Here is a 27215-nt window from a genome sequence, read left to right as displayed (position 1 = left end):
TCTCTCTTTTGTTTACGGAAAATTGGACGTCGTTATGAACTTTAAAAAATCATTAATATTATATATAGCGACTGCTTATTGGATGAAAAAATCTTGATGCTTTTCAATTTGAAAAATCTATTCACCATCCAAATGCTTAAATCGCAAATTACCCATTATACACATACTAACAAAAGTCTTTAAATACTGGAACAGTCATTTTTATGAAAGTTTATTATAATACACAGCTAGTAAATATAAAAATTCAAATTCAATAGTTGAATTCACTTTGAAAATAAATAAGGAAACCAGAGGATATAATGGAAATGTCGATTTATTGACTAAGACAAACGGCAAGCCAATTTAAACGAACTGCTGTGCATCGTTGTCAAAACGCATCTTTAACTACAGTGTTTAGCAATACATGTACAGATTCTGCCAAATATATCTTTTGAATAATATGCCGGTCCATCCCATGCTTTGGTAGCACCTTGAAATTGGGTACTGATAAAAGCCCGTAACATATGCGCTTTTGTTTTAAAAAAATTATGTAAATATTTCCTAACCTATATATGAAAATATTTTAAAATCTTTTGATTGCAAAATGACTCTTCTGTGAAAAATCGATCTAAAAACGAATCTTGTAATTATGCATATTAAGTCGCCCGCCAGACATGACTGTTTAGATTGGCTTAAAGTTCGATTACCAGCAATACCGGTAGGTCGACTTCATGTAGATTGACGCCCGATTTTCAATAGTTCTACTCTCTACGTCATTTTGTTGATATCAGTGGGCGGAGAGTGGAAGAGAGAAAAAAAAATTCTAGTATTTGTAAGACTTATGGAACCAACTAGACTGGAAGTGTGAAAAAACTAACCTTTAAGTCTTATAGTGCTAGACTATTATCCTTTTAGGAATATTTCTAATCTAATTTATACATTCATTGCACAAAATTGCCTAAAACAAACAAAAAATGAATAAAGTCCCGGGGGTCTATACACGGGGGGGGGGGGGGGGGGGGGGGGGGGGGGGGGTCGATCCTGTCCTCTAGTACCTGTGTTCTATACTTGAAGAAAACGTTATAAACTTACGCGAAAAGTCGATACAAAGCCCACGTTAATTAAAATTTTAAATTTACTTTGAATTGTTTTCCTCTTCTGAAAAATATTACGTTTTGCTAGCACCCTATCAGCTGGCATCGAAGTCGGTTTTTTCTTCTTCTAAAAATACGCATGTTAAAAATGTCGAGAATCCTGGGTACATGTAATAGTTAAAGTACGCACTCATGTACAACCTGGTTTGTTTCTTATCTTGCACGAATCGAATCGTTTGTGTCTTTACCTTTTAAATTACTCTGTGGTTTTTTTCTCCGCAACCTACATATATCGCATAGCCCCCTAACTCCGTCACTTTCGGGAAACTCCTCGCCGTTTGAAATCACGTGCGATTATGACATCATTTTTTGCATGTCAAATATCTTCAATCAAATGTCAACAATTTACAACGGTTAAATTTAAGAATGCGTTAAAACATAACAAAATTACACCTTGTTCATTAAATATGCAACAATAATTGCGTGAAATCAGCTAATACTTTTGCACGGGTGCACTAAAATAACGATATTTCTGACATGCGGACCCATTCGATGATTTACGGTGGTCAGTCATTTTAAGAGAGGTCAACATGAAACATTTCACATGTAATTTATTTTTTATTAAGGTTATTAATACATTTTTTTTCAGTCCGCGATAGCGTTTTTGCACTACTCTTGATGATAACGTCAAATCGCTCATGTCGTAATTTTTGCCTTTTGGTTACAGATATATACGGTTTGTCTGTATTAAGAATAAACTACATTTATTAAAAATGTAATAAATAAATGATATAATCATTAATATATTCATTATTGATATGATACATTTGAAATATATAAGGACAGAAATCAAACGGCATCCATACATTCCGAAAAGGTCATTGTGATTGTTGTTACAAGGACCCATTTTTTATTCTGTCGATCATTTTACTTTGATGAAATTAAATACAATTATGTACACCGATTTTACTTATTATAACTGGGCTAGATACAAGTTGAGTTTAAACTAAATTGTTAATGTGTCTCCATTCCCTGGCGTATCATAGATCATGTGGGTGACAGAGTAAGGTTCACAAGTTATGATAGCACGTATGATAAACGTCGTATTCAGAGCGCTTATTTGAATAATAATAAATATATTTTTGTTAATAATTTTATAAATTATTACGTTTCAGATTATATTTAGTAATTGCAAATGATAAAAACCGCAAAAAATAATTTACAGAGAAACGTGGAATGCTTTCTGCTGATAGTGACGGAGTTTGGGTACTCGGGGATATATACAAAGACCTGCAAATACAGAGTTATCTTTTGCTTTGCATTGGACTATAAAATGAATGTCGTCTTTTTAAAAAATAAAATCTTGATAGCCGCAATCGCACCATGCGGGCTTTGACAATGTTTAGAAGAGCATATTAAGATTGTTTTCCGTTTTTGCATGTCCAAAGGCCCGAGAAATCTGTTTCGCCATTAAAACTTAAAAAGTTTCTATTTTGAAAAAAATTTTAACATAATTTTTAAGTCACAAAACTATGTCTAATTTAAGAATTTTATAACCCCCCCCCCCCCCCCCCCCCCCGCAAACAAAATTATCCCTCTGAACCCTTCTCCTTTGAAAAAAAAAAAGATACATATGTAACAAGCGGGTACCTTTTATTGCCGAGTACCTATATAGTACCCATGATCGTAACTACTCGGCCTTTTCCGTCGCGAAAAAAATAACCCTAGCGGAAATTAACGAGTAGTTTCGGTTCGGAAATTGACGAGTAAATACGATTATCGTCATAGAGTGTAACATTGGAGGAGGCCCCTCTCTGCCGAGAGCAGGAACGTCCCTATCTTCAAAATGACACCGAGGACAGGCTGTGCTCTATTTTTCTTCTTGTGTCTGGGGCTGGTTACCAAGGTTGACTCCTTCTGTCCTGGTAGGTTGTTTTGTGTTTATTTTTAAAATGGCCTACTTTCGATTTGTTGTTATCACTTTTTTGTTTGGGGGAGGGGGGTGTATATTGTCCAAAACAGGGGATATTATATGCATGTTGCTTTACTTTCGGTTTGTTTTTGGTTTTTTTTTTTATTAAACATTCTCAGTAACGTGATGTACAGCACGTTCAATCATCACTTACAAAACTGTATTGGGGTTTTGCGTTGCATCAGCCATGGCTCGGATGATAACGTCGAAAAAGAATGGTGAAAACTTTAAAAAAATATAAACATTTCCCATCATATATCTCCGTAAGAAATGTGTCCGTTCCTGTGAACTTTTATGAGTGAAATATGATATTGTGTCAATGAAGAAATATTGGATATTTTCCCTGTAGGCTAGTTCATGTAACGTACTTTTTGATGATTAAGATAAGCGTACCCATCAATGAAGTTCAATTCAATTCGATAAAAGGGAATTTATCCAAGATTTCTTCATTGACACATTATCATGTTTCACTCATAAAAGTTCACAGGAACGGAAACATTTCTTAAGGAGATTTATGATGTAAAATGTTATCATCCTAGCCATGGCTGATGCAATGCAAAAACCCCTGCATCGCAGACAAATACAGTTTTCTCTTCGGTGTAAGTAGTAGGCCTTTAAAAAAAAATGTATGGTTCAGAGTAATACTGATGAAAAAATTAGGTTAGATAGGTACTAGCTATAGGCTATCGGGATTTTTTTTTAAATTTGTTATCATATTTTTTTTCTGCTTGAATCTTAAGAATGTTTGTTTGTGTCATATCTAAAAACAGAATTTTTGATAGAATTAATATAAAATTTTCAATCGGATTAAAACAGACATCTAAAAATGGTAGGATTGGGGCATTTTTGTAGGTTAGGTTGGGTTACCCTAAACACACAACTGTTTTTTAGGCCTTACCCAGCATTGGTTATGTTAAGATGATCCACCTAGCTATAGTAAAATAACAATAGGTATAATAATCCTTATTGTTATACTTTCATGTTAAATTCTGAAATCTGATTGGTTTAGACGCAGTTAATAATTTTTTCTATTACCCTCAGCGTTAGCAACGCACTTAGCAACGGGTAACATTAAAAATTGTTACATGCGCGAAAATTATGCGCGTACGGTTCGCCGAAGAATTCACGTTATTCCTATGTAAAAGCAGTTAAGTTTTCTTTAAAATTAAGACATTCAGTATAACAAAATAAATAGTGCCTGTTTGGGAGGATAACAGTTGAAATTGACACCCATCGAAAACCATTGTCAACCTTCGCTTCGCGTCGGTTGACAATGGTTTTCTCGGGGTGTCAATTTCAACTGTTACCCTCTCAAACAGGCACTATTTATATATTATAATATTATAGTTAAGTAACTAGTAAATATAATATTAAAAAAAAAGAGAAAAAATACAAACAAATAAAAAGATTTATATACAGGTTTAGGTTCTGTGGTATAATACAATACATGTAAGTAGGACTAGATGGATTATTTGAATCTCTTTGTAAATTTAATAAATTCAAGTACATAATTCTTAACTTGCAGTCATTTCACTAGAGTCAGGCGTTGATTACTGTTGACTTGTAAAAATGGTTGGGAAGCAGGTTGAGAATATTAAAGAAAACAGATCTTATTTAAGGAATAAGGAATCATTCTTTGAGTATTATGAGGTGATAATTTCGGTCGGGGCATGATGAAATCCAATAAAGCCCGAATGGCTTTTTGATAGATTTAATCACGACCCGACCGAAATTATCACCTCATAGTATTCAAAGAATGATTCCTTATTACTTACATTTATATAATTTCAAGGAAGGAGTCTTTTCTGGTTTTCGTCTTGTCAAACGTAAATTTGATATATCAAGATGAACGGAAATTAAAATGATATATTTTTCTTCCTTTTTTACTTTTATACAACCTGGCATAGAAAAAGTAATCAATGATTAGAATCTAACAAGGACTATATTTTTGGTGTAATATTGGCGTAGGAAAATATCACATGTTTCGCAATTCAGAATTGCTGCAGATTAATGAGTCTGTTTTAGCATTTTAAAAACAATAACATTAATATTGGATTTTTTTTTACTAATGTGAACTAATGATATGATACTTGGGTTTCAGAATATGTTTTTTAAATATAATTTGCCTAATATCAAATTACATTTTTATCAGCTTTTTAAAGCGCCCATTCTATACATTGATTTTTGTGAAGAAAAAAATCACAAAAATCAGTTTTTCTGCCTTATTAAATGGTCAATATATTAGCTTTTCTGTCTAGTGTTATCACAGGCAAAGACACTGGAAAATGTAAATATATAGCGATGTTTAAATCTCGATCATTTGGTAAATTAAATGCAGATTTTTACTGACTTGGGCCGGGGAAATTTATGGGTGAGATGAGGGTTATTACTGAGACAGTTCGTGGGTGAAAAAAGAAATTTTTGACTGACAACTAAAGAGTCCGTCAAAGATACAACAAAATCGGAAATCTGCCTGATCTGTGACTGTAGCGGGCAAGGCAAATGTCTAAAAAATAATAAGGGAAAAATTGAATGTGATCGCAGATGTACATTTCGTGATATTGAAAGTTGTTTGCATATCGCTGGTTGCATTTCATTTTAAAGCGTATTTATTGAAACTACGACAGTACGAAAAAATTCTGCCAGATTGCTACCGCATATATTGATCGAATAACTGTAGAACTCTCCCTGTCTTTCATTCAATGATTCGATGATTTTTTTTTCAGACTGGGAGATACATAACTGCAGTTACATGTACTTCCAATCCATTTAAATGAATATTTGAATATATTTAAAGTTAACCCCAGGCATGGCCATTGGGATGAAGATACAGTAAAGGGTCGATGTATATTGAGATGTGATGGTGGATATGAACCCTCCGGTTGTCATGTTATCCGATACTCACACAGAGAGGGAAAATGGAACCATGATTTCCCTAGTTGTCAAAAAGGTAAGGACATGGGCATGGGCGTGTTTGCTAACGCTAGACCCCTCCCCACCTCCAAAAAAAAGTAGAAGTAAGAAAAACAAGAATCTTAATTTTTGTAAAGGACTTATGGATGTCAAGCTTATCATTCGTTTCCTCCTTCAGATGATGGCCTCTGATTTTAGATTAGGTGTTCATGACTCTCTAAGTCAAGTTGATGGATAATTAGATTATTATTAATGCATTGATAATACCTCCTACACATGTAGTTAGCCGTTAAGATGCCGTGTTTGCACTTATACATAACATTCTTTGCAATAGTTTCTGAGACTTAAATTATATTGAAATAAAATAATTAGGTTACGATTCAGTCTTTTAATTATGAAATCATGTGTCAAAAAAGGTACTTAAATAGATTCATAAAATAATATAAATAGGTGTGTAGAACCACCTTTAAAGATAACAGATAACTATGAAAATCTCTTTTTTTTTATCAGAGTGGCCGGTATCGGGAAAGACTCTGGCGGCGGTAGGGACCGGAGTCGCCGCTGTGGTAGCCACACCTGTGGTTTTAGCTGGAGCGGGATTCACCGCCGCAGGAGTAGCAGCAGGTTCCATAGCCGCTATGATTCAGGTATAATATAGACTGGATAATATTTTTTCTATTATAGACCGCTGGCTTTTAAACAAAATCATGCAACTTTATCTTGTAAAAATGATTCAAGTCAAGTAAATAAGTGCTTTACTTTTTAGGCTTCAGTGGTTTAAACGTTAAAGTGTCAAGGTCGTGAAAAAAAAATTGACAAAGTCTGGCAGTATGTTGTGTTTTGATGTATTTTGTTTATTCACATGTAAGTAGAAAATAAAATGTCAACGTAACTGCTTGCCCAACTATAATATTAAGGGCAAGGTTAGAGATTTAACTTGTTGATGTCAAGTAATAGTATTTTAATGACATTAATGGGGTACAATTTTTTTTCAGACCCCGCTTACGGCGGTGGGTAGCTGGTTTGCTTTGTCCCAGAGTGCTGGTGTGGTGGGAACGGCTCTTGCTACTAAAGGCGTTGTAGGGGCTAGCACAAGTGCCATTACCTACGCAACCTTAGGGCTTTTGTCGGACTGTGAAAAGGAATGACAAAATTTAATTGATTTTACTTTAAAATATCAAGTTGATATCGTTATTGAAAAAAAATTATATTTTCATTTTAAAGAAAATATATTTTCTAATATTTACGAAATACGTCTTGTTTTTGTCACTTTTTACATTAAAAATAAAAGAAATTGAGAAAAATATTTTTTAAGACACATTATTATTTTGCCTTCTTTTACTTTAAATCCTGCAGCCGCCCTTGATATATGTATACACAATTTGTATTATAGAGCATGTTGAGTAAAATTTTGGCGATTAAGAAGAGGATGGATGGAGCAATTAAAGTCCCTTCCTCAAACACATAGCATCGTTTTGACTCAAAAATAAATTGGGGGGGGGGGGGGTTTCTTTAACTGAACATGTTTTTTTTATATCTCCCGAAAAAGGGGGCAACTCCACGATCATTTAGTTTTCTATATGTAATTATTTTAGAAAAAGGACAGGGGCGTACAAGACGTTATGTGTCCTACACTTACAGCAATGTTAATAAAAACATAATGTTTTCTTCGCATCTATACATTGTTTATGCTTTAAATTTTCACGATCCATGTTAATAATGTGTTTTTCTTCTAAAAACACAAGAAGTATAAGTTTCCAAAGTAAGCCACACGACGTTTAGTGCCGAAATCTTGACCATTTACAGTGATAAATTGCAATATTTTGGTATAAATAGGTCTAGACTCCATCCTAAAAGTACTTTTATTAAAAGATTAAGTTTTCATTCTTTTTTATTATTAATTTATTAAAGTGGAGTCTAGACCCATTATGGGTCAAAATTCATATTTTTCACAAAACTTCATTTATTTATAATTATGAAACTAATACACATTTGAAGATTGTTTGAGATCACGTTGAAATGTAAGAAAATATTCATAAAAAATGAAAATAAAAGTGTTGTTAATGGCCAGATGATGCAGTTCTATATTATACATATACTGATGCACACCTGCAAATGTAAGATTCATTTAGAGTCGTTTAAATATCCTATGTGTGGGGGATTCGTAAGGCATTGTACGGCTCTTCTCCTTTTCGCTGCGAGAAAAGGGGGGGGGGGGTAGGGGGAGGGCATACATCCCCCCCTTGATGCTACATGCCTTTTCTAAATCGTAAAAATTTAAAACTTCAAACATGATCTACTTGTTTATTGGCTGATCAAAGATTTTCTCTAATCAAATATTGACGTCGCTGTGAACTTGGAAAAAAAACCCACTCAATGTAACATTTATAGCGACTGTTGATTGGATGAAAACATGTTTCAACTATTCAATTTGATAACCCTGTTGACCCTCCAAATGCTAAAATTGCTAATTTTCATTATTAACGAATATCTCCAGGTAATGGAACACATTTGCATAAAACTTTATAGACAGCTAGTAAATATGGGTCGATTTTAAATTTTTCTGCGGTCATGGCAATGGTTTAAGAAATGAAATTAACTTTAAAGCTATGAATAATAAATTGAGTCAAATACTATGCAAACTTAGTTTGACATGTTGGAAATGCTTATATACTTTGTTGTAACAGTCGATATTTTCAAACTTGTAAATGCTTTTTTAGCTAATTTTGCTCTCCAAATTAAAATATTATGATATCAAGTCGAAAATATTTGTATTAAAGTTTTCTTTTATGCCAAAATATAGTATATTGTTTGAAAGATCTGATATTAAGCTGTTAAAATCATCCATAAAATTATATGTCTTAAAATTTTTGTCTTTCGTGTTACCAAGATATAAAATGTATATTAAATATAGTATATGCCATCGTGTACAACTGAATGTCATATGACTGCGTCATTTCTTCATGAGAAAAGTTAAAGTGAAGGAAGGTTTTAACGTAGCTCGCGGGTTTGCTGACGTCACAATAGGAATCGATGTAAAATGTTGACCGTCATAGTAAACTCATAATTTTGTTTATGACTGTTTATACAAAGATTTATAATATCAAGTGCTGAAAATTTAAAGATGTCACATACATTGTCACATTTTGTTCTATAAAGATAAAGAATGAGTTTGCATTAGAACTCTTCCATTTAAAGTCATGTTTTAAAATAGAATGAATGCATTAACTTCGCTTTTTTTTTTACAATTATAACTTCCGTAATTATCTGTACTACCGATTAAATTCTTAAAATTCTTTTGGCTTGAGATAACGGTTTTATTCGATTACTTACTTATAATGTCAGTAGTTGCCTAGCATTTTATTTTTGCATTGATTGACTCAGAGTTTCATAAAAACAAAAATAGCAATTTTCTGTATCTTTACAGCCTTACATTAATTGCATTTTTAAATAACATTCACAATAATGCCTAATAAGCATTAACATGTTCTAACATGTGTTAAACAGCTAGTCTTGTCAATAAATGCATTTCAATTTTGGTGTTCTAAGAAGTAAGGAAATGATGACGTCAGGCTAACGTCGTAATGAAAATATAAGGTTTTGAGAAATCTTTTAAATCTTTAAAGTTTTTTTGCCAAAAATTGGCCGAGAACACATACTGATATTTTTTTATGAATTGATTCATAATTATCTCCTCTGTTTTTGTGTTGAGTATGATTAATTTCGTCTGAATCGTTTAAAAGTTTGAAGCATAGTTTTGTAATGCGTTTCTCGGTAAAAATGTGCATTTTACTATATATTTCATTGAAATGGCGTTGCTTGGTTTTATTAATGACACTGTATTTGAAACACAATAACAGTATTGTGTTTATAATCATTAGTCCCTTTTCTAGTAAAGTTGAGTATTGCAGTTCTCAAAAAGATCCTAAATAATTGTTTATATATAGGATATAAACCAACATCAAACTCTGAACTCCTTGTGAGGTCAAAGAATCGTTCAAGGGCCAAAGTCTAAACAATTTTAAAGAATCATCTGACTGATTAGTTTTTGAGAAGAAATTGTTTTTAATATAAATTTACTCTATATATTACTATACATGTAAAACTTTAACACCCCACTGTGGCCCCACCTCCAGGAATCATGATTTTCACAACTTTGAATCTTCACTACCTGCATGAGAATACTTCTACACAAGTTTTAGCTTTCCTTGCGGATTAGTATTTGAGAAGAAGATTAAAAAAAATTGACCGCCCCCATTGTGGCCCCATCCTGCCCCCGGGGATCATGGTTTTCGCAACTTTGAATCTACACTACCTGAGGATGCTTCCACACATGTTTCAGCTTTCCTGGCGGATTAGATTTTGAGAAGAAGATTTTTAAAGATTTACTCTAAATATGCCTATGTAAAATTTCTATCCCCATTGTGGGCTCACCCTACCCCCAGGGGTCATGATTTTCACAACTTTGAATCTATACTACCTGAGAATACTTCCACAAAAGTTTTAGCTTTCCTGGTCCAATTTTTCAAACATTTTTAATAATTCCCTTGTATCTTCCCTTGAAAAATAGTGTGGTCCTTAATTTTCACAAATTTGAATCCCCTTTGCCTAAGGGTACTTTGAGTCAAGTTTGATTGAAATTGGCCCAGTATTTATTGAGAAGATTTGAAAATGTAAAAAGTTTACGGACAGACGGACGACAGACAAAAGACAAAATGTGATGCGAAAAGCTCACTTGGGCTTTCAGCTCAGGTGAGCTAAAAAGTGAATGCAGATAATGTACTGAGAAAAAAGCTAAGTCACTATGATTCCGTATATGAAGAGGAATTCATTGGAGTTATTGGTCAAAACATTGTTAAGAATATTTAAAATTATATTCTTTGAAGTAAGATTTTGCATATTTCGAGCAAATTTAGAATTGAATGGCTATTTTTGGATGATGTCGGCCCTATAACACACCGAAGCCGTGTAGGCAAATTACCATTCCGCGCGTTAAGAGCATTGTTTTCTGTTTACCTAGTTACCCAAAAAGGAACTGGTGATTTCAATCGACAACATGGTGACCGGCACATCTTTTTTATGATATGTATTTACTAAATGCAAAAGTAAGTTTGAAACGTTATTTAAAGAGGAAATGTTTGCATCCTCTACTACATGAGAGTTTTAATAATGTCAAAACCAATCATAGATAGTCAGAATAACCAATCTTACATCAGAACAACCTATTAATATAATGATTATTCACTTACTTTAAAGGCTTTCAAAGTTATTTCGAACATTACAGTAGATTTTCAATGAAACACGAGGAATTAATATCCGCGTAAAATCGCGAGAAGCAACTGTCGCGGATTTTAAAACCTCGCTTTAATTTTCCAAAGACCGTTGACTAGGTCCCAAATTTAACGCGCTTTGAAAAAGTGCGTTGGTTCGTGCATGCATTACCTGGGTTTGCCGCTGATAAACTCTGACTTCATGGAATGGAATCATATTAGAGGCAAAGCAAAGATAACTGTTTTCAGAAAACCTTCAATAGGTAGAGAACAGACAACATGGCGTCGGCGGTGAATTGTGTATTGTTGGTCTGTCTGTGTGTGGGACTGGTTTCATACGTTGATTCCTTTTGTCCTAGTAAGTTTTTCTTGACATCAGTACAGGTATAATATAAACTTACAAGGATCAAGACGACGTTAAGCTGATATTGAACTGAGAGACACAGAGATCAACAGAGAATTTTTAATTGAATCACAGTCTATATTTTGGTTTAAATATACATGTATGTCATTTTGGCTTATTTCTAAAACTTTGTCTTAGACTTTAGATTTTTTCAGAGAGAGAGAGAGAGTAGCGAAGACTACTATACATCTAACTTCAATTTTACTCGTATTTCCTTATTTTCAATTCTATTTTCCATAAAGGGATGGAGGGAGGCTTCTTATTGATAATTCATTTTTAAAGTACAATTTAAGAAACATGTTATGTTTGCTGAGAGAAAAAGCAAATTGCATTGCGAGAGGGTGGTCTAAGTCTGGAACGTGTGCCCAGTACCAATTGTATTTATTTGTAATACAATAAAAATATGTTCAAATCAAATCTAAAGAGAAATAGGTCAAGGATTATAAAGTACTAAGGGATTAAACGAACTTTACAATGCGATAAGCAGCATCCGTTATTAATAGTAATATATTTTATCAACATAGAAATTATTTGTGTCTTTTGACAGGAGACCCCACACATGGCTATTGGGATGAAGATACACTTAATGGGCGGTGTATTAATTTTGAGGTGTTTTCGAGAGTATGAACCTTCAGGATGTAATGTTATCCGATACTCATACAGAGAGGGGAAATGGAACCATGATGTCCCAGATTGTCAAGAAAGTAAGACATGAGTTTATTTTTAAAGTTAGTCACCGGTCAGTAGAGGATGCTCACTCCTCCAAGGCGCCTGATCCTACCTCCACATTAATGGAGGTCCGTGTTTGCTCAATGTTTGTATTTTGATCATTACAAACAAACCAAATCATCAACGTTTCGTTTCTTCCCTATTGTGACATTTTCCCGATTTTGACTCTGACCTCGATTAGGACAGGCCCAGTTGTGACAAGGAGCACACGGTGGGTGCGACCGGTCAGCAGAGGATGCTCACTCCTCCCAGGCACCTGATCCTACATGTACCTCTATCTTTTTTGAGGTCGGTGTTGCTCTGCTTTGAATTTGTATTTCGTTTTATGGATTTTTGAGACTGTTGACGGTTTGTTATTGTCATTTATTCATTACACCCCCCTCCCCGGCTACATAAAAAACAAACACTCTCCTTCAAAACGATACATGTAAATGTAAGTTTAAAGTTCTATGAAAATGATTTGCATTTCCTTTTTTATCATATTCAAACAACGAGATCTGTGATGTGTTTGATTTAGTTGTATGTTTATCTTTAACATGTTTTATTTATGTGTTACATGCATTTTAAACATATGACGCATCAATTTAGTTGTTTATTGTATTTTAAACTGAAAGAAATATTAAATATAAGTGTCTTATTGTGATGGAAATTTCCGCATCATATTTGGTCATTGGTCATGTTCATTGAAACTTATAACTACATGTAAGTTGAGCTGGAAGATCTCGGAGACCTATAAGAAGACTCAAAATATTTCTACCCAGGATTCCTTTCTATAGGATAATAAACATAAAATTTCAACGTAAATTCAACGTTCTGCTGAAGCTTGAAACAAAGCTCCATCGTTACATATCAGTTCTTCGAACGTTTCGAGAAACGTTGCGAGGGAAATTTTAATTTCCATGTGACTTTATGTTTATATTTTTCATTTTTTTTTTCAAGAGACGCTTGTGTCGGGGAAGACAGTAGCAGCAGTGGGGACTGGGGTAGCGGCTGTCTTAGCTGCCCCCGCTGTTTTAGCAGGGGCCGGGTTTACAGCCGCAGGGGTGGCAGCTGGATCCATAGCTGCTCTGCTTCAGGTAAGTAACATGGTGCTAATCTGGAATGGGGAAGGGACGGGACACATTTAAACTTATTAAATTCACATTTTAAAATTACTTGATTTAAGTTATGAATCCCCCCCCCCCATCCCGTGAGAAGAAAATTGTATCTCGGATCCTTAACCCCCCCTCCCCCCTCCCCCTGGCGAAAAAAAATCTGGAATTGCACATGGGGTAACTATATGGTTAAATGACACACGTTCTGTCTTAAAAAGTAAGGGGACTGATTGACTGTGTTAGTTGGGGTTTTTTTCTGCAAGCACTGTACAGACGCAATAAGTAATTGAGATTAAATCGAGTTTTTTTTCAGACCCCGTTTACAGCGGCTGGTAGCTGGTTCGCTTTGTCACAGAGTGCTGGTGTGATAGGGACGGCGGCCACCACTAAAGGGGCAGTAGGGGCTGTAACAGGGGCGATAACCTATGCAGCATCCTCTATGTTCTCTAACTGTGAAAAAGAATAACTAGCTTTTGTTTTCACAAGCTTATAATAAGCGAATTCATTAAATCTTTCTTGAGAAACTCTGAGTTATTATTTTATTGCATGCGCCTCTTATTTTTTTTTTGTAGTTTACATTCTAAAATACGCTGTTAAAATTGCAACGCACTTCGAAAAAATTACGCATTCGAAAAAAATTGAAGGTGCTTTAAAGTTGGGACCAAATTAAGGAGTCTTTGTACGTTTAAAAGCCTTATGCAGTAAAACATATTGAACAGTAAACAAATTCGATTTTTTAGGCAGAATAAATCTATGCAATATACCCTCAGGTCGATTTTCCACTGTTAGGGTTTGCAGAAAGAGATCTAGAGGGATCAATAAATGGAACTAGATTTATTTTAATGTCAGTCTGATTAATATCAGTCCGTCGATCAAAACGTTTTGAAAGTTTGAGTGTACAGTTCAATACGCTTAATTCCTAACAAACAAACAAGCACGACATATTGTTGCAACATGGTGTCGGCGGTGATATGTGCATTTTTGGTCTTTCTGGGAATGGGATTGGTTTCATACGTTGATTCCAAATGTCCAGGTAAGTTTTCTATTGCCATGCTTTAGCTTACGCATATCGAGACGTTGTTCAAACACATAACATGTAAACTGCATTCTAAACTCTACTTTCGAATTAATAATTCTGGAAAATACTTCATTACTTTGTAATGTTTAGATGCTCAGAGAGAGAGAGAGAGAGAGAGAGAGAGAGAGAGAGAGAGAGAGAGATATTGTTTTTTAGGTTCCTTCTTCTCTATCTTTTTCGATCTTATTTTGCTTCATTCTTTTTTGAAACAGAAATTTTCTATTTGATGAAATAGATCAAATAATCAAATATAACGAAAAGGGAAGCTATGATAGGGATATTTTGAAAAGGCTTCTTTAAAGCTAACTACTTTGTTGTTGTTGACTTTAATTACGCTAAGAAAGTGAAGACTAATTTGCGTTGCACGGTGTCCTTGGCAACGCGCAATGCACGCATGCGTAAAGGGAAGCTATGATAGGGATATTTTGAAAAGGCTTCTCCAAAGCTTTATAGTTTGTTGTTGTTGACTTTAATTACGCTAAGAAAGTGAAGACTCATTTGGGTTGCACGGTGTCCTTGGCAACGTGCAATGCATGCATGCTTCTATGCTTAAGATGTTTCTTAACGATATCACCTGTACTTCATTTATGAATATTTATAACACAGCATTCCCCCACACCTACACACGCTTCCATTTTTCCATTTCTTTTTTTTTAACTGAGTCAAACATATTTTTACTCTTATATATATATATATATATATATATATATATATATATATATATATATATATATATATATATATATATATATATAATGTCTAATTTGCTCGTAATTTCTGAATTTTGTACCCAATTCAACTATATATCAGTTTTTTAATGCATGACACATTTTTTATGTGTCAGTTCAAAACAGTTTTTTTCTTTTTAAATAGGCATGGTGAGATTAAAATGGCGATCCCATTGAAATTGTCAAGTTGAAAGGTTCACATATTTGTATATTTTAAATGTTAAATGCATAATACAAAGTTTGGCAACACGCAAATAAAATTCAACATAATGTGTGATCTCGTTCGATCCGCTTGAAAACATAGTAACCGTCCTGAATGTAACTTATAACTTAAATGGGGTTGTGAAGTATTGTGGCAATGCCGGTAGTTTAATGATTATTTAGAATATTTGTTTGACAAGTCTGTGAGAGACTGCTGTATTAATTTTGTTTATTAATGAATATCTATACATGAAAACAAGAGGCCGATGGACGACACTGCTCGCATGAACAACAGTTGTGTATCCCTTTCAAATTATTTGAATGTAAAACTTTTCTAACATATTGTAAAACCGGCAAAATTCTCAAATACGTGTTTTCCAAGAGTTTGCAATACATTCAATATTTATGGAAAAAATCTTAGTTTTTTGCTGGATTTTTTTGGGCCTCAATATTGGTCTGAGGTAAGGAATTGAACAATTTGGAATATTTCCTTTATATAATGCTTTGGTTTAAATTTTGAAATTTCTGGTACAGTGTTTTTTACATTGTATTGATAAGAATATTTTTTAAGACACACGCCATATTTTCAGTTTTGTGAATATCTACCTTTGTTTTAAAAATTAAGAATCTCCTTATAAGGATATTGTACCAAGTTTGATTAAATTTGCCCAGTGGTTCTAAAGAAGTACATATAGTACATGTGAGTACATGTGAAATGTTTACAAACAGACGGATATGATCAGACACACTCATATGAACCTTCGGTTTTAGTTTAAAGCAAAAAATATTTATCTATTATCATTTGTATGCTTAACATGGCTACTAGATACTAGTACTAGATTTCATATATCACTACCACTATTTCAATCGTAATTATTCGTTACCATCGTATTAGATCGCATCGCATCGTTACCAAGCGCAACATGTCGCATTTAATCGTGCCCCTGCTTTTGATGATCTGGATCAATCTTGGAGGAGACAAACTGCACAATACGCTGCGTTCAGTTGCGATGTGTCAATTTTGGTGGCAGGGGATAGTTTTTTTGGTCGAGGAAATGTGAGTGCTCATATATTTGATTTAATTTTTCAGTGGATTTTTAAATTTGCTAAAATTGGTTTGCATGCAGGTGACACATGGTCCCGACTCTTGAGAATTTTTAAACATTTCAGAATAAAACAAGTACAAATGACAAATAGCACTCTATAGAATAGCCAGGGACGGTCTCAAAATTTTCTGAAAATTGCCATTTTTTCACATTATCACGGGTCCAGCACCACGCTCCAGTCCCGAGCAACTGCCATAAACTACCATAGGATTGGTAGCTTAATGTATATCCATGCAAATATTTACCAATTGATGGGGGTCAATCACCTTTTTGGGTGACATTTCGTGTTCTGAACCCACTCTACTTTTCAAGCACAAAACCGAAAGTGAAAATTTTGGCCACTGTTTCGCATGTTCATTCCATATCTAATGAAAAGTGCTACCAGTATGAAAGTGTCATATATCAATGAAATTGACATGAGCCCCTCTAACCACAAAATGAATGCCATAGATATTTTAACAATTTATACCCCTCAAATAACCAGCCACGCCTCAGGTTCTCCCTTTTATTTCAAATTTTGACCAGGTCTTTCGTTCGAAACTACCCCCTGCCACTTTTATCAGTCAGGCTATATTGATTAATTTGTTCGTGGGTCTAATCGTTGCTCAAATCGTGATTACTTTTTTCTTTATCGTGAAAATAATATCTCCTATTATCATGTCCTATCTCAACAGAGCCTATCGGTTCCTAATGAACGCCCTTCAGGAAGTTATGTTATCCGATACAATAGCTGGGAAGAGAAAATGAACCATGGTGTTCCTCTTTGTTAAGAAGGTAAAGGTATGAGCAAGTTACATGTTACAGCTGTATTACACACTCAAGCCCCTTCCCCATTAACATTTTAAATCAGGTTGGAACACACAAAGGAAATCGTATCGGCGTCACTTATGTTTAAGGTTGGATTAATTGTTAACTTACTGTGTAAGGAAACGCTCTACCAGGATAGATCTACGATTGGACCTATATCTTATTATTTATAAATGCTAAACATTTTTATATTCACATGTATGTTAGTTTTTTTATCTTTTGAAAGGAAACCCTGAGCATGGCTATTGGGCTGAAGACACAGAGAAAGACCGATGTATTTTGAAATGTCATAGTGGATATGAACCGTCAGGTTGTCATGTTATCCGATACAATTGCTGCACAGAGAAATGGAACCACGATATTCCTACTTGTCAAGAAAGTAAAGACATTAGCTAAATACATGTAATACATCCTCGCCTCCAGAGTAAAGGGTCACGTAAAATTGCATTCAAGATTTAAAAACCTACCTTTCTACAAGAGTTTTAAAGTGTACTTTTAAATTGCAAATTTATTTAATAGAAAACGAAACCATTACCAATTCAAAGAATGACGTCACCTACAAGTATTTATGAAAGTGATAAATTTTTGTTTGATCCTAGAGCACCATTTTGATGAAGTAGTAATTGAAACATTGTTTCATGTTGATGATTCTTGCATACTCTCTTTCTGAATAATAAGTGTTTCCCTTTTCATCAAAAAGGTTTGTGGTATACTAAAAAAGTTTGTTTGTTTGGCTTATATCAAAGAAATTTATGTAATTTATCTTTGTTTGTTTGTGTTTGCGTTATTCAAAGAGCGTCCACGAAGATAATCACATGCATTTTGATACATGTACTAAGTCTTGTTTATTAATATTAAACATATGCAAACCAAAAAATTTGATTTTTAATTAAGAGGAAAAGATGTCGTTATTTCAAAAATACGTGATGTAGTTGCATTGTTTTATGCAATTATTATTGACTTTTAGCAAATTTTGTAAATTAAATTTTTTTTTAGAGATTCGTGTAGAGATGTTAAAAATTGTCAAGATTTAAAGTAAAACGTGTGAGTTTTTCCATACTACACAATAGTTTATACCCTTAAATGTAATGTGGAAAATATTTAAGGTAGATATGATGGTTAATTTGTTGACCATCCAGGCTCCTTAAATGATTCCAATCTCTGATTTTTAATAACAGAGTGGCCTGTTTCGGGAAAGACTATGGCGGTGGTAGGGACCGGAGTCGCCGCCGCTGTGGTAGCCACTCCTTTGGTTTTAGCCGGGGCTGGATTTACCGCCACAGGAGTGGCAGCGGGTTCTTTAGCTGCTATGTTTCAGGTATAATTTAAACTGGAGAAGATTAAATACAAATTCGTTTTTAATTTTTTTTTACTGTTGAATATAACACTGCCTTTAAAAAACAATGCAACTTTATATCCTATAATTATCTTTTTCATATCAGAACAAGTGCTTTACTTTTGTGGCTCCAGTGTTTTCAAACGTAAAACTTTCATTTTCGTAAAAAAAATCATTATCAGAGCATGACTGTGGGTTTTAAAAAAAGTTTAAAAATCATTCTTCTAGTATTATGAGGTAATCAAATAAGGTAATTATTAGTTAATTCAAAATAAATGGTTAATTTTTTATCAATTTTCATGCAAATGAAGTTTAAATATCTATATAATGTATCACAAGAATACATTTACTCAGCAATAAGATATTATTTGTTGTAAAAAGCTACACGTTTATACTTACGTGTAGAGGACACCATGTCCTCACAAAAACTGATGACGCAATACGCGAAGAATTTAGGTTATTCTCCTAGTACACGTACCCGTACACGTTTGAAATACAGTTGAATCTCGATAACTCGAACTTCAGGGGACCATGATTAAACTTCGAGAGATCAAGAGTTCGAGAGATCGAAAGTTAAAAAAAAATCCGGAAATGTTTGTTCCGGTCATTTTGGTTCTAAAATTATAGTAGCCGGAAATTTATATTTATAGCATGGAAGGATAGTCTGATATGATTTCGATCGTATTTTCTGCTATATTAATTCAATTTATACAATACAAAACTTAGTTGAGTGGTTATTAAGTATATTTTTTTCACGTTAAAAAACTTTCAAGCATATTATTTCTTCTTAATCATAACGTTAGAATATTTTAAATAAAGAGCAGTTGACCGTAACTTTCACAAGTTGTTGAAATTCATAGATCAGTAACAAATTACCAATCTACCCTTTGAAGTGAGCAATGGATAATGTCACTTACGTAATCAACCAATTATCACTATCACGCTAACCCCGAAGAGTTCACTCAACCATTCAGGTAGGGTCCACGCGGAGCTATAATTATACGCTAGATACGCCCCTTGTGTACACATGCAACACCCACTTCGAGTTATCAAGAGTGAAAAACAATAAAATATGTATAACGGGACTTGGGTTTTACTTCGAGAGATCAAGAACTTCGAGATATCGGAGTTCGAGAGACCAAGAGTAAATTTGCTTAGTTATATAAAGAAAAAAATCGGGACAGTGAGTTCACTTCAAGAGATCGAAGTTCGAGCCATCGAGTGTCACCTGTATCAACTTATATCAACTTTTTATCGGCTTTAAAACATTATTCTTCTTTTTCTAGGCCCCTTGTACGGCGGCGGGTAGCTGGTTTGCTTTGGCACAGAGTGCTGGTGTGGTAGGGACGACTGTCGCCACTAAAGGGGCAGTAGGGGCTGTAACAGGGGCGATAACCTATGCGACGTCCTCTGCGTTCTCCAATTGTGAAACAGAATAGCTGGATAAACTGTTTGTGACAAGCAACCTTAATCACTATACCCATTAGATACTTTCTTTTGAGACTTGTGACATTTTTGTTTTTGGGTTGGTTTTTTAAATAATTCCTTTTTTTTCCCCTCTTTCTTTTTTTTTTAGCAAAGATACTACAATTATACAGGGTTCTCTATTAGGTTTTTTACCGAGACCAAAAAGTGCTATAGGAACTGGCACAAGGGCGGTTACCTGCACGACGTTAAGAGTTTTTTTCCGGGGGAAGGGAGGATTTTTTTTTTACCTAAAAATAACAAGTAGATATCGTTATTTAAAGTTTAATGAGTTTCATTTGATTTGTACATTTTAAGTTAATTTTGAAACACTCATGTTCTGCTCTTTTTAGATTACTTTTACATACTAAAGAATAAATATGTTCTCATATTTACAGAGACCATGTTATTGTCAATTTTTACTTTATAAAATTGAGATGGTTATCCTTTGACTTGAAAACACAACGTTATATTGTCCTTTTAACCGCGTCTGTAAGGGTTTCAACATACACCCTATTTTCAAATTCTAATCAAATATATCGCTTCATTAGATATAAAAAAAAGTTACGTTGCCAAACATTCAATAATTATAAAGTTTGAAATAAGCATAAGATGTGGGCTTTTTTCTTGCACTGAAGTTCCAAAAGGTCGTATTGTTTTTGATAAACATTACTATTGTATTCTTATTTCACATCTTGTTTTTTTTTTTATAAATATGTTATACATTGATCTCCATTATCAATATATATACACATGTGCATCAATCTGGCATAGCCTGATGTACCAGAGATGAAATAAATTTGTATCTGCATACATAAAAAAAGGACTAGGCAATTGTTAAGCGATGCAGTTTATGTTATATTTGGATAAATTAAACCTCACGATATGTTCTTTATATGTAAATTGTCAAACTACACAAGCTTATGAGAAAGGAAAACAATTCTAATGCAGAAACAGTTTATCAAGATAGCTGAGAATGCATTTGTGTTCTTTTTTTAAACATCCCCTATTGAGATTAACGAGGTTAAAACAATTATTTCTTATATATAAAAGTATCACTTATTTCGACAAATCCCTGAACAATTATTATTTAAAGTGCGTTAATATCGACGATACAAAAATATTCTTTTTTCAAAGTACGTTGACTTTGTTCCAAAACTAACGCACTTGGAATTTTTTTAATTCAAAGTGCGTTGTAACAACGCGATATGTTTACAACTTTTTTTTATTAACTTTAAGGCTTTTAATTGTGTACAGGAGTCTGTAAACTTCTAAAAGCCTCATGTAGTAAAACATATAGAACAGTAAACAACTTCGATTCTCGAGGCCAGAATATCCAATACACCCTATGATCAATTTTCCACTGTTAGGGTTTGCGAAAAGAGATCTAGAGGGATCAATAAATTCTAGGGATGTCAACGAGTACTCGCCTATCGCTCGGTCACGCGAATCATCGACTAAATTGTTTTTATTAATCGAATACTCGTTATAAAGTGAAGAAAGAAATTCCAAGCAATTTTTAGCTCACGTGAGCTGAAAGCTCAAATGGGCTATTCTGATCACATTTTGTCCGTCGTCCGTCTATTTGTCCATCCGTCTGTCCGTCTGTAAACTTTTTACATTTTGAACTTCTCTAAAACCGCTTGGCTAATTTCAACCGAATTTGGCACAAAGCATATTTATAGGAAGGCAAATATCAATCGCAGAAATGAATGACCGATCTTTTTTCAAAGCGGAGAAACCTCGAAACTGTAAAAGGGGGCGTATTTTTAAACATCTTCTTCTCAAGGACTACTGAGTCAAATTCAATGTATTTTAGCATAAATCATCCTGATGGGAAGCAAAATGTACATTGCAAAAATAAAGGGCTAATACTGTTTCAAATTTGAGTAATTTACAAAACTAATAATAAGACAGAGAGAATGGGGATCAATCAGTTTAACTTCGGCCTTGATATTTCATGTAGTAGTTTAGAGGACCAGTCTATGTTAGAAGCAGCCATCTTGAACGGAGATGAATTTGCTTGTTGTGCGAAGGGAATATTTGAAACATCCAAAATATATTTGTGCCAATTATGTGAAGTAAATTGAGGTTAAATATTTCAGTGCGTTTACATTTTCATTTGTGACGGTGGATTTAGCTTGTTTTAATTTTTGTTTAGCATGTTAAGTTTCTTTTTATTTTAACTTGAGAGGAACCATCGTCAATATTTTAGAATTTAATTTTTTTAGGTGTTTTAAACACAGATGTCTTTTAAACAGTTTTCATAGTCCCGACACATTATTATTATGAGGATAAAAGCATTATCAATGTTCTTAAAAAAATATTGGAACGGAAAATCATATTGTTTTAATTGTTTGGGGGAAATCAGACTAGAATCCATTTTTACATTGTGTCGGCGGTGAACTGTGTATATTTTTTCCGCCTGTGTCATCTGTGTATGGGACAGACTTAATTCGTTGATTCCAAATGTTCAAGTAAGTTTTCTATTGTCATGCTTTAACTTACGCATATCGAGACGATGTTCAAACACATAGCATGTACAATGCATTCTATATTCTACTTTCGAATTAATATTTCTGGAAAATACTTCATTACTTTGTAATATTCAGATGTTCAGAGAGAGAGAGAGAGAGAGAGAGAGAGAGAGAGAGAGAGAGAGAAGAGAGAGAGATTGTTATTTAGGTTCTTTCTTCCCAATCTTTACCAATCTTATTCAGCTTCATTCGTTTTTGAAACATGAGCATTTTCTATTTAAAGAAATAGATAAAGTAGTCAAATAAACCAAAAGGGAATTGATAACATAGGGGAATTTTAAAAGGCTTCTTGAAAGTTGACTTCTTTGAAAGACTTTGTTGTTGTTGACTTTAATTACGCTAACAAAATAAGGCCTAATTGGCGTTGCACGGTGTCCTTGGCAACGTGCAATGCACGCATGCGTAAAGATGTTTCTTACGATATCACTTGTACTTCAGGTATGAATACTAGTAAACAGAATTTTTAATGCATGACACTTCTTTTTCTGTCGGTTGAAAACAATCTTTTTTTAAAAGGCATTGTGAGTTTTAAATGGCGTGCCTATTGAAATTGTCAAGTTAACAGGTTCACATATTTGGATATTTCAAGTATTAAATGCATAATAAAAAGTTTGGCAATACACAAATAACATTTAACATAATTGCGGTTGTGAAGTATTGTGACAATGGTAGTTTAATGGTGATTTAGAATATATGTTTAAAATGTCTGTGAAAGATTACTCTATTGATTTTAATCATTAATCACTTATACATGAAAACAAGAAACCCATGGGCGACAACGCACGCCTGAACAACACTTTATTTAAATGTGAAACTTTTCTCAAAAACATGTAATCCACGAGTTTACAATACATTGAATATTTTGTGAAAAGAATCTTGATTTATTTTGGACATCATATCTTAGGATCTAAGACGCATCAACTGATCAATTTTATCATCTTAGACCGCAATACATATGACTGCCGTCACGAGAAAAGGGTCCTTATCTTTTGACGTCACAATGCTCAGAAAACGACGTCAAGGTTGCAGTATTGAACACGCAGTTTTTTTTCTTTTCTTTTCCTTTTTTCTGTTTCTGTGTTGTGTTTTTGAATAATTGGAGTCCGATCTACCTTAGATGCCACGGTTAACATATTTTTTCAGTCAGTTATTACAAATAATCATTAAAGAGGCCGATTTGGGTTTTTTTTGCAGAAAAACTACAATAGCAAAACTTTTTATTTTTTAGTCATATGTAATTCAAACCAACTCTAGTTTATTTGCAAAGTTTCAAGAAAACCGGCCGTCTGGTTCTTTTCTGGGACCATCTCAAAGTAAAGGCCTAAATACAACTACTATAGGAATACATAGGAAACTGTCATTTTTCGCACATCAAAGCAGATTTAGAAAATACTACAATATATTTTTTCCCAATTGTTATATATGATTATTAAAATCATTTCCTACCTTATATGTGAAACATTCTAAATTCTACCGTCTGGATTTTAGTGGGACCATCTCAAAATATTACAATGCACCAAAGTTTGCAATATATTTGAATCATTACAAATGAAGACTTGTATAATGGATTCATTCCAAAAATAAGGGAAATGTCTTCGAGGATAGCATCATTTTGTAGATAAAATTTCAGCGGCGCACAATCTCTACTTTTTCTTTAATGTTATTTCTTATAACATTATCCCATAAACTTAATTTAATCATTACGTCATAAAAGCGCAATGAAAACGCTCCCCTTCCCCACATCAGAAAAATAGTTTTAGAAATAAAAATTTCCTTTAAAATATTAATATTTTTATCTGTATTTTATTTATTGTGTTCAATTTTATAAATAATATCGAAAAAATCTCATAAGAAGTATAAATCAACTGCATTAGAATACTAGAATGCGCAAAAACATGCGCAATGAAAACTTAAGTCGGCCTCCTTAAATAAATGAAATAAATTAATTATATCGTCAAATACGAATCATTAATCCGAAAATACGATAATATGTTCTAGTTGGGAAATCACTTTGTAAATCATCGTTGGAAATTAACACACTGATCAATTGAATGCGAGATTGGTTGGGGATTTCCGACAATGATTTTTAAACTATTATGAGTTAAGATCTAGGGCTTTCCTTTGCATAAGCATGTCTTCGTAGTGAGCGCCCTTCAGAATGTTATGTTATCGGATACAATTACTGGGAAGAGAAAAGGAACCATGGTATTTCTATTTGCTAAGAAGGTAAAGGCATGAGCAAGTTACATGTTATATTACGCCTTTTAACCCCCTTCCCGAATTACAAAAAAATGAATCAGGTTGGAGGAACCAAAATCGTATCGGAGTCCTTAATGTTTAACGTTGCCAATGAATTATTTGTTAACCCCCTGTGTAAAGAAACGCTCTACCATAGATATATCCACGATTGTACCTATATTTTATTATTTATAAATGTTAATCGATTTATACAATTACATACATGTATGTAATATTTGTATCTTTTGACAGGTGACCCATTGCATGGCTATTGGGAGGAAGATACAAGAAATAACCGTTGTATATTAAGATGTGATAGTGGATATGAACCTTCAGGCTGTCATATCATACGATACTCACAAAAACAAAGGAAATGGAACCATGATGTCCCTAGTTGTCAAAAAGGTAAAGACATGAGTTTGTTTTTTAAAGCTAGGTACCCCCCCCCCCCCAACTTTACAAGAAACAAACACACTCCTTTAACAAAAAAGACATGAGCAAGTTACATTTAAATACATCCTCACCTCAGAAATAAAGGTTCACGCTGCATTCAAGATTTAAAAACCTACCTTTTTAAGTGTACTTTAAAATTATTTTACAAATTTATTTATTAAAAAAGAAATCATTACCAATTCCAGGAAAGAAGTCTTTTCAGAGTATTAATTAAAGTGATCAATTTTTGTTTGATCCTAGAGTATCATTTTGATGAAGTAGTACATTGTAATTGAAATTTTGTTTCGTGTTGATGATTCTTGCATACTCTCTATCTGAATAATTACTGTTTCCCTTTTCATCAACTAGGTTTGTGGTATGCTAAAGTTTTGTTCAGGTTATATAAAAGATATTAATGTACTTCATCTTTGTTTGTGTTTGCGTTATTTTAAGAGCTCAACAAAGACGATCACATGTACTTGTTTATTAATATTAAATATATGCAAACCAAAAAATAAAATTTTTAATTTAGCCAAAAAAAGAGGATGCATTTATTTCAAAAACACAAGATGTAGTTAATTGTTTTATTCAATTATTATTGACTTTTAGCCAATTTATATGATCATGAATCAAAATAAAATGTTTTCAGAGCTTTGCATAAAGATTATTAATGTTAAAAGTTGTCAAGATTTAAAGTAAAACATGTGAATTTTTTCTCACTAAACAATAGTTTATACACTAAAATGTAATGTGGAAAATGTTTAAGGTAGATATGATGGTTAATTTGTTGACCATCCAGGCTCCTTAAATGATTACAATCTTTGAGGGTTTTTTTTTTATCAGAGTGGCCTGTATCAGGAAAGACTCTGATGGTGGTTGGGACTGGAGTCGCCGCCGTGGTAGTCACGCCTGTGCTTTTAGCCGGGGCTAGATTCATGAACCCAGGAGTGGCAGCAGGTTTTATAACCGCTATGCGACATGTACACGTATGCTATGGACTGGATTTGTTTTCTTACTATTATAGAACGCTGACTTTTTAATGAAATCATGAAACTTTATCTCGAATAATTATCATTTCATATCAGAACAAGTGCTTTACTTTTTAGGCTCCAATGATTTAAAACATAAACTTTCATTTTCGTAAATAAAATCATTAACAGAGCATGATGTGATTTCATATTAAGAATAAGTAATCGATCAAATATGGTAGGGAAGATCAAGTTTAATAAGGCTAAGCCCAAAAGGGTTAATAATAGATTTAATCACATCCGACCGTATTTGATCACCTGATACATGTATAATACATATTTGTGGAATGATCCCTTATTACTTGTTCAATTAGATATTGAAATTTGGTATAATTATACAAACCCCTTTTGCACCCCAAGTAATCATTTGCGTCATTGATGAAAAGTATATAACTATACGTTACAAATTTCATTCACAGTAATCCTGTTTTCTCGCATTATCACCGATGTGAGATCAGTTTGTCTCTTGTGTGACAGCAGTGTGTATTACACTGTGTATAACTACGCCGCTTTAAAACGTAAACAAACGTTGTCAGTTGCTGTTGGGGACTGCAAAAAGATAGACTGAAATTATCCATTATGTTATTGTTTTGCTTAATTACAAAAGAAACTGTCGTATTCTCTCATTTTGAATTGCACTTTTAGAAGCACGCGGAGAAATAAACCGAAAGTAATCTTTTGAACGTCATAACAGAAAGTTGTCAGACATCGTTTTTAATATAAGATAATACGAGAAAAATTATCATTCATTATATACTCGTCTGGGTTAGTGAAATTCCACCTCGGGGTCAAGATTCACGGTCTAG

At 33.5% G+C, this 27215-nt stretch overlaps 3 protein-coding genes across 3 annotated transcripts; all 3 read left to right on the top strand.

Annotated features, from left to right (window-relative positions):
• Positions 1-2817: 2817 nt before the first annotated feature.
• Positions 2818-7264, top strand: LOC105346734 (interferon alpha-inducible protein 27-like protein 2B). The gene is made up of 4 exons (XM_011455443.4): positions 2818-2998; positions 5843-5995; positions 6469-6605; positions 6954-7264. The coding sequence occupies exons 1-4, from the start codon at positions 2920-2922 to the stop codon at positions 7104-7106; spliced, it is 522 nt and encodes a 173-aa protein (XP_011453745.3). The 5' UTR covers positions 2818-2919; the 3' UTR covers positions 7107-7264.
• A 4162-nt stretch (positions 7265-11426) lies between these two features.
• LOC136272104 (interferon alpha-inducible protein 27-like protein 2A) lies at positions 11427-13978 on the top strand. The gene is made up of 4 exons (XM_066073071.1): positions 11427-11586; positions 12179-12335; positions 13300-13436; positions 13768-13978. Exons 2-4 carry the CDS (start codon positions 12191-12193, stop codon positions 13918-13920), a joined length of 435 nt encoding a protein of 144 aa, XP_065929143.1. The 5' UTR covers positions 11427-11586; positions 12179-12190; the 3' UTR covers positions 13921-13978.
• A 215-nt stretch (positions 13979-14193) lies between these two features.
• LOC136272103 (interferon alpha-inducible protein 27-like protein 2) lies at positions 14194-20573 on the top strand. The gene is made up of 4 exons (XM_066073067.1): positions 14194-14487; positions 17601-17753; positions 18553-18692; positions 19997-20573. The coding sequence occupies exons 1-4, from the start codon at positions 14409-14411 to the stop codon at positions 20147-20149; spliced, it is 525 nt and encodes a 174-aa protein (XP_065929139.1). The 5' UTR covers positions 14194-14408; the 3' UTR covers positions 20150-20573.
• The last annotated feature ends 6642 nt before the right edge of the window (positions 20574-27215 follow it).

Source organism: Magallana gigas, chromosome 10 (assembly GCF_963853765.1).
Source record: "Magallana gigas chromosome 10, xbMagGiga1.1, whole genome shotgun sequence".
NCBI classification, from domain to species: domain Eukaryota; kingdom Metazoa; phylum Mollusca; class Bivalvia; order Ostreida; family Ostreidae; genus Magallana; species Magallana gigas.
The sequence above is the reverse complement of the archived record's forward strand: the minus strand, read 5'-3'. Positions and strand labels throughout refer to the sequence as shown.

What these genes read in the sequence shown, in the direction of transcription:
- LOC105346734 (XM_011455443.4), top strand. Translation starts at nt 2,920, where the DNA reads ATGACACCGAGGACAGGCTGTGCTCTATTTTTCTTCTTGTGTCTGGGG. An exon ending in GGTTGACTCCTTCTGTCCTG is followed by an intron (nt 2,999 to 5,842) that starts GTAGGTTGTTTT and finishes ATATATTTAAAG; the next exon opens with TTAACCCCAGGCATGGCCAT. An exon ending in TTTCCCTAGTTGTCAAAAAG is followed by an intron (nt 5,996 to 6,468) that starts GTAAGGACATGG and finishes TTTTTTTATCAG; the next exon opens with AGTGGCCGGTATCGGGAAAG.
- LOC136272104 (XM_066073071.1), top strand. Translation starts at nt 12,191, where the DNA reads ATGGCTATTGGGATGAAGATACACTTAATGGGCGGTGTATTAATTTTG. An exon ending in TGTCCCAGATTGTCAAGAAA is followed by an intron (nt 12,336 to 13,299) that starts GTAAGACATGAG and finishes TTTTTTTTCAAG; the next exon opens with AGACGCTTGTGTCGGGGAAG. An exon ending in CCATAGCTGCTCTGCTTCAG is followed by an intron (nt 13,437 to 13,767) that starts GTAAGTAACATG and finishes GTTTTTTTTCAG; the next exon opens with ACCCCGTTTACAGCGGCTGG.
- LOC136272103 (XM_066073067.1), top strand. Translation starts at nt 14,409, where the DNA reads ATGGTGTCGGCGGTGATATGTGCATTTTTGGTCTTTCTGGGAATGGGA. An exon ending in CGTTGATTCCAAATGTCCAG is followed by an intron (nt 14,488 to 17,600) that starts GTAAGTTTTCTA and finishes ATCTTTTGAAAG; the next exon opens with GAAACCCTGAGCATGGCTAT. An exon ending in TATTCCTACTTGTCAAGAAA is followed by an intron (nt 17,754 to 18,552) that starts GTAAAGACATTA and finishes TTTTAATAACAG; the next exon opens with AGTGGCCTGTTTCGGGAAAG.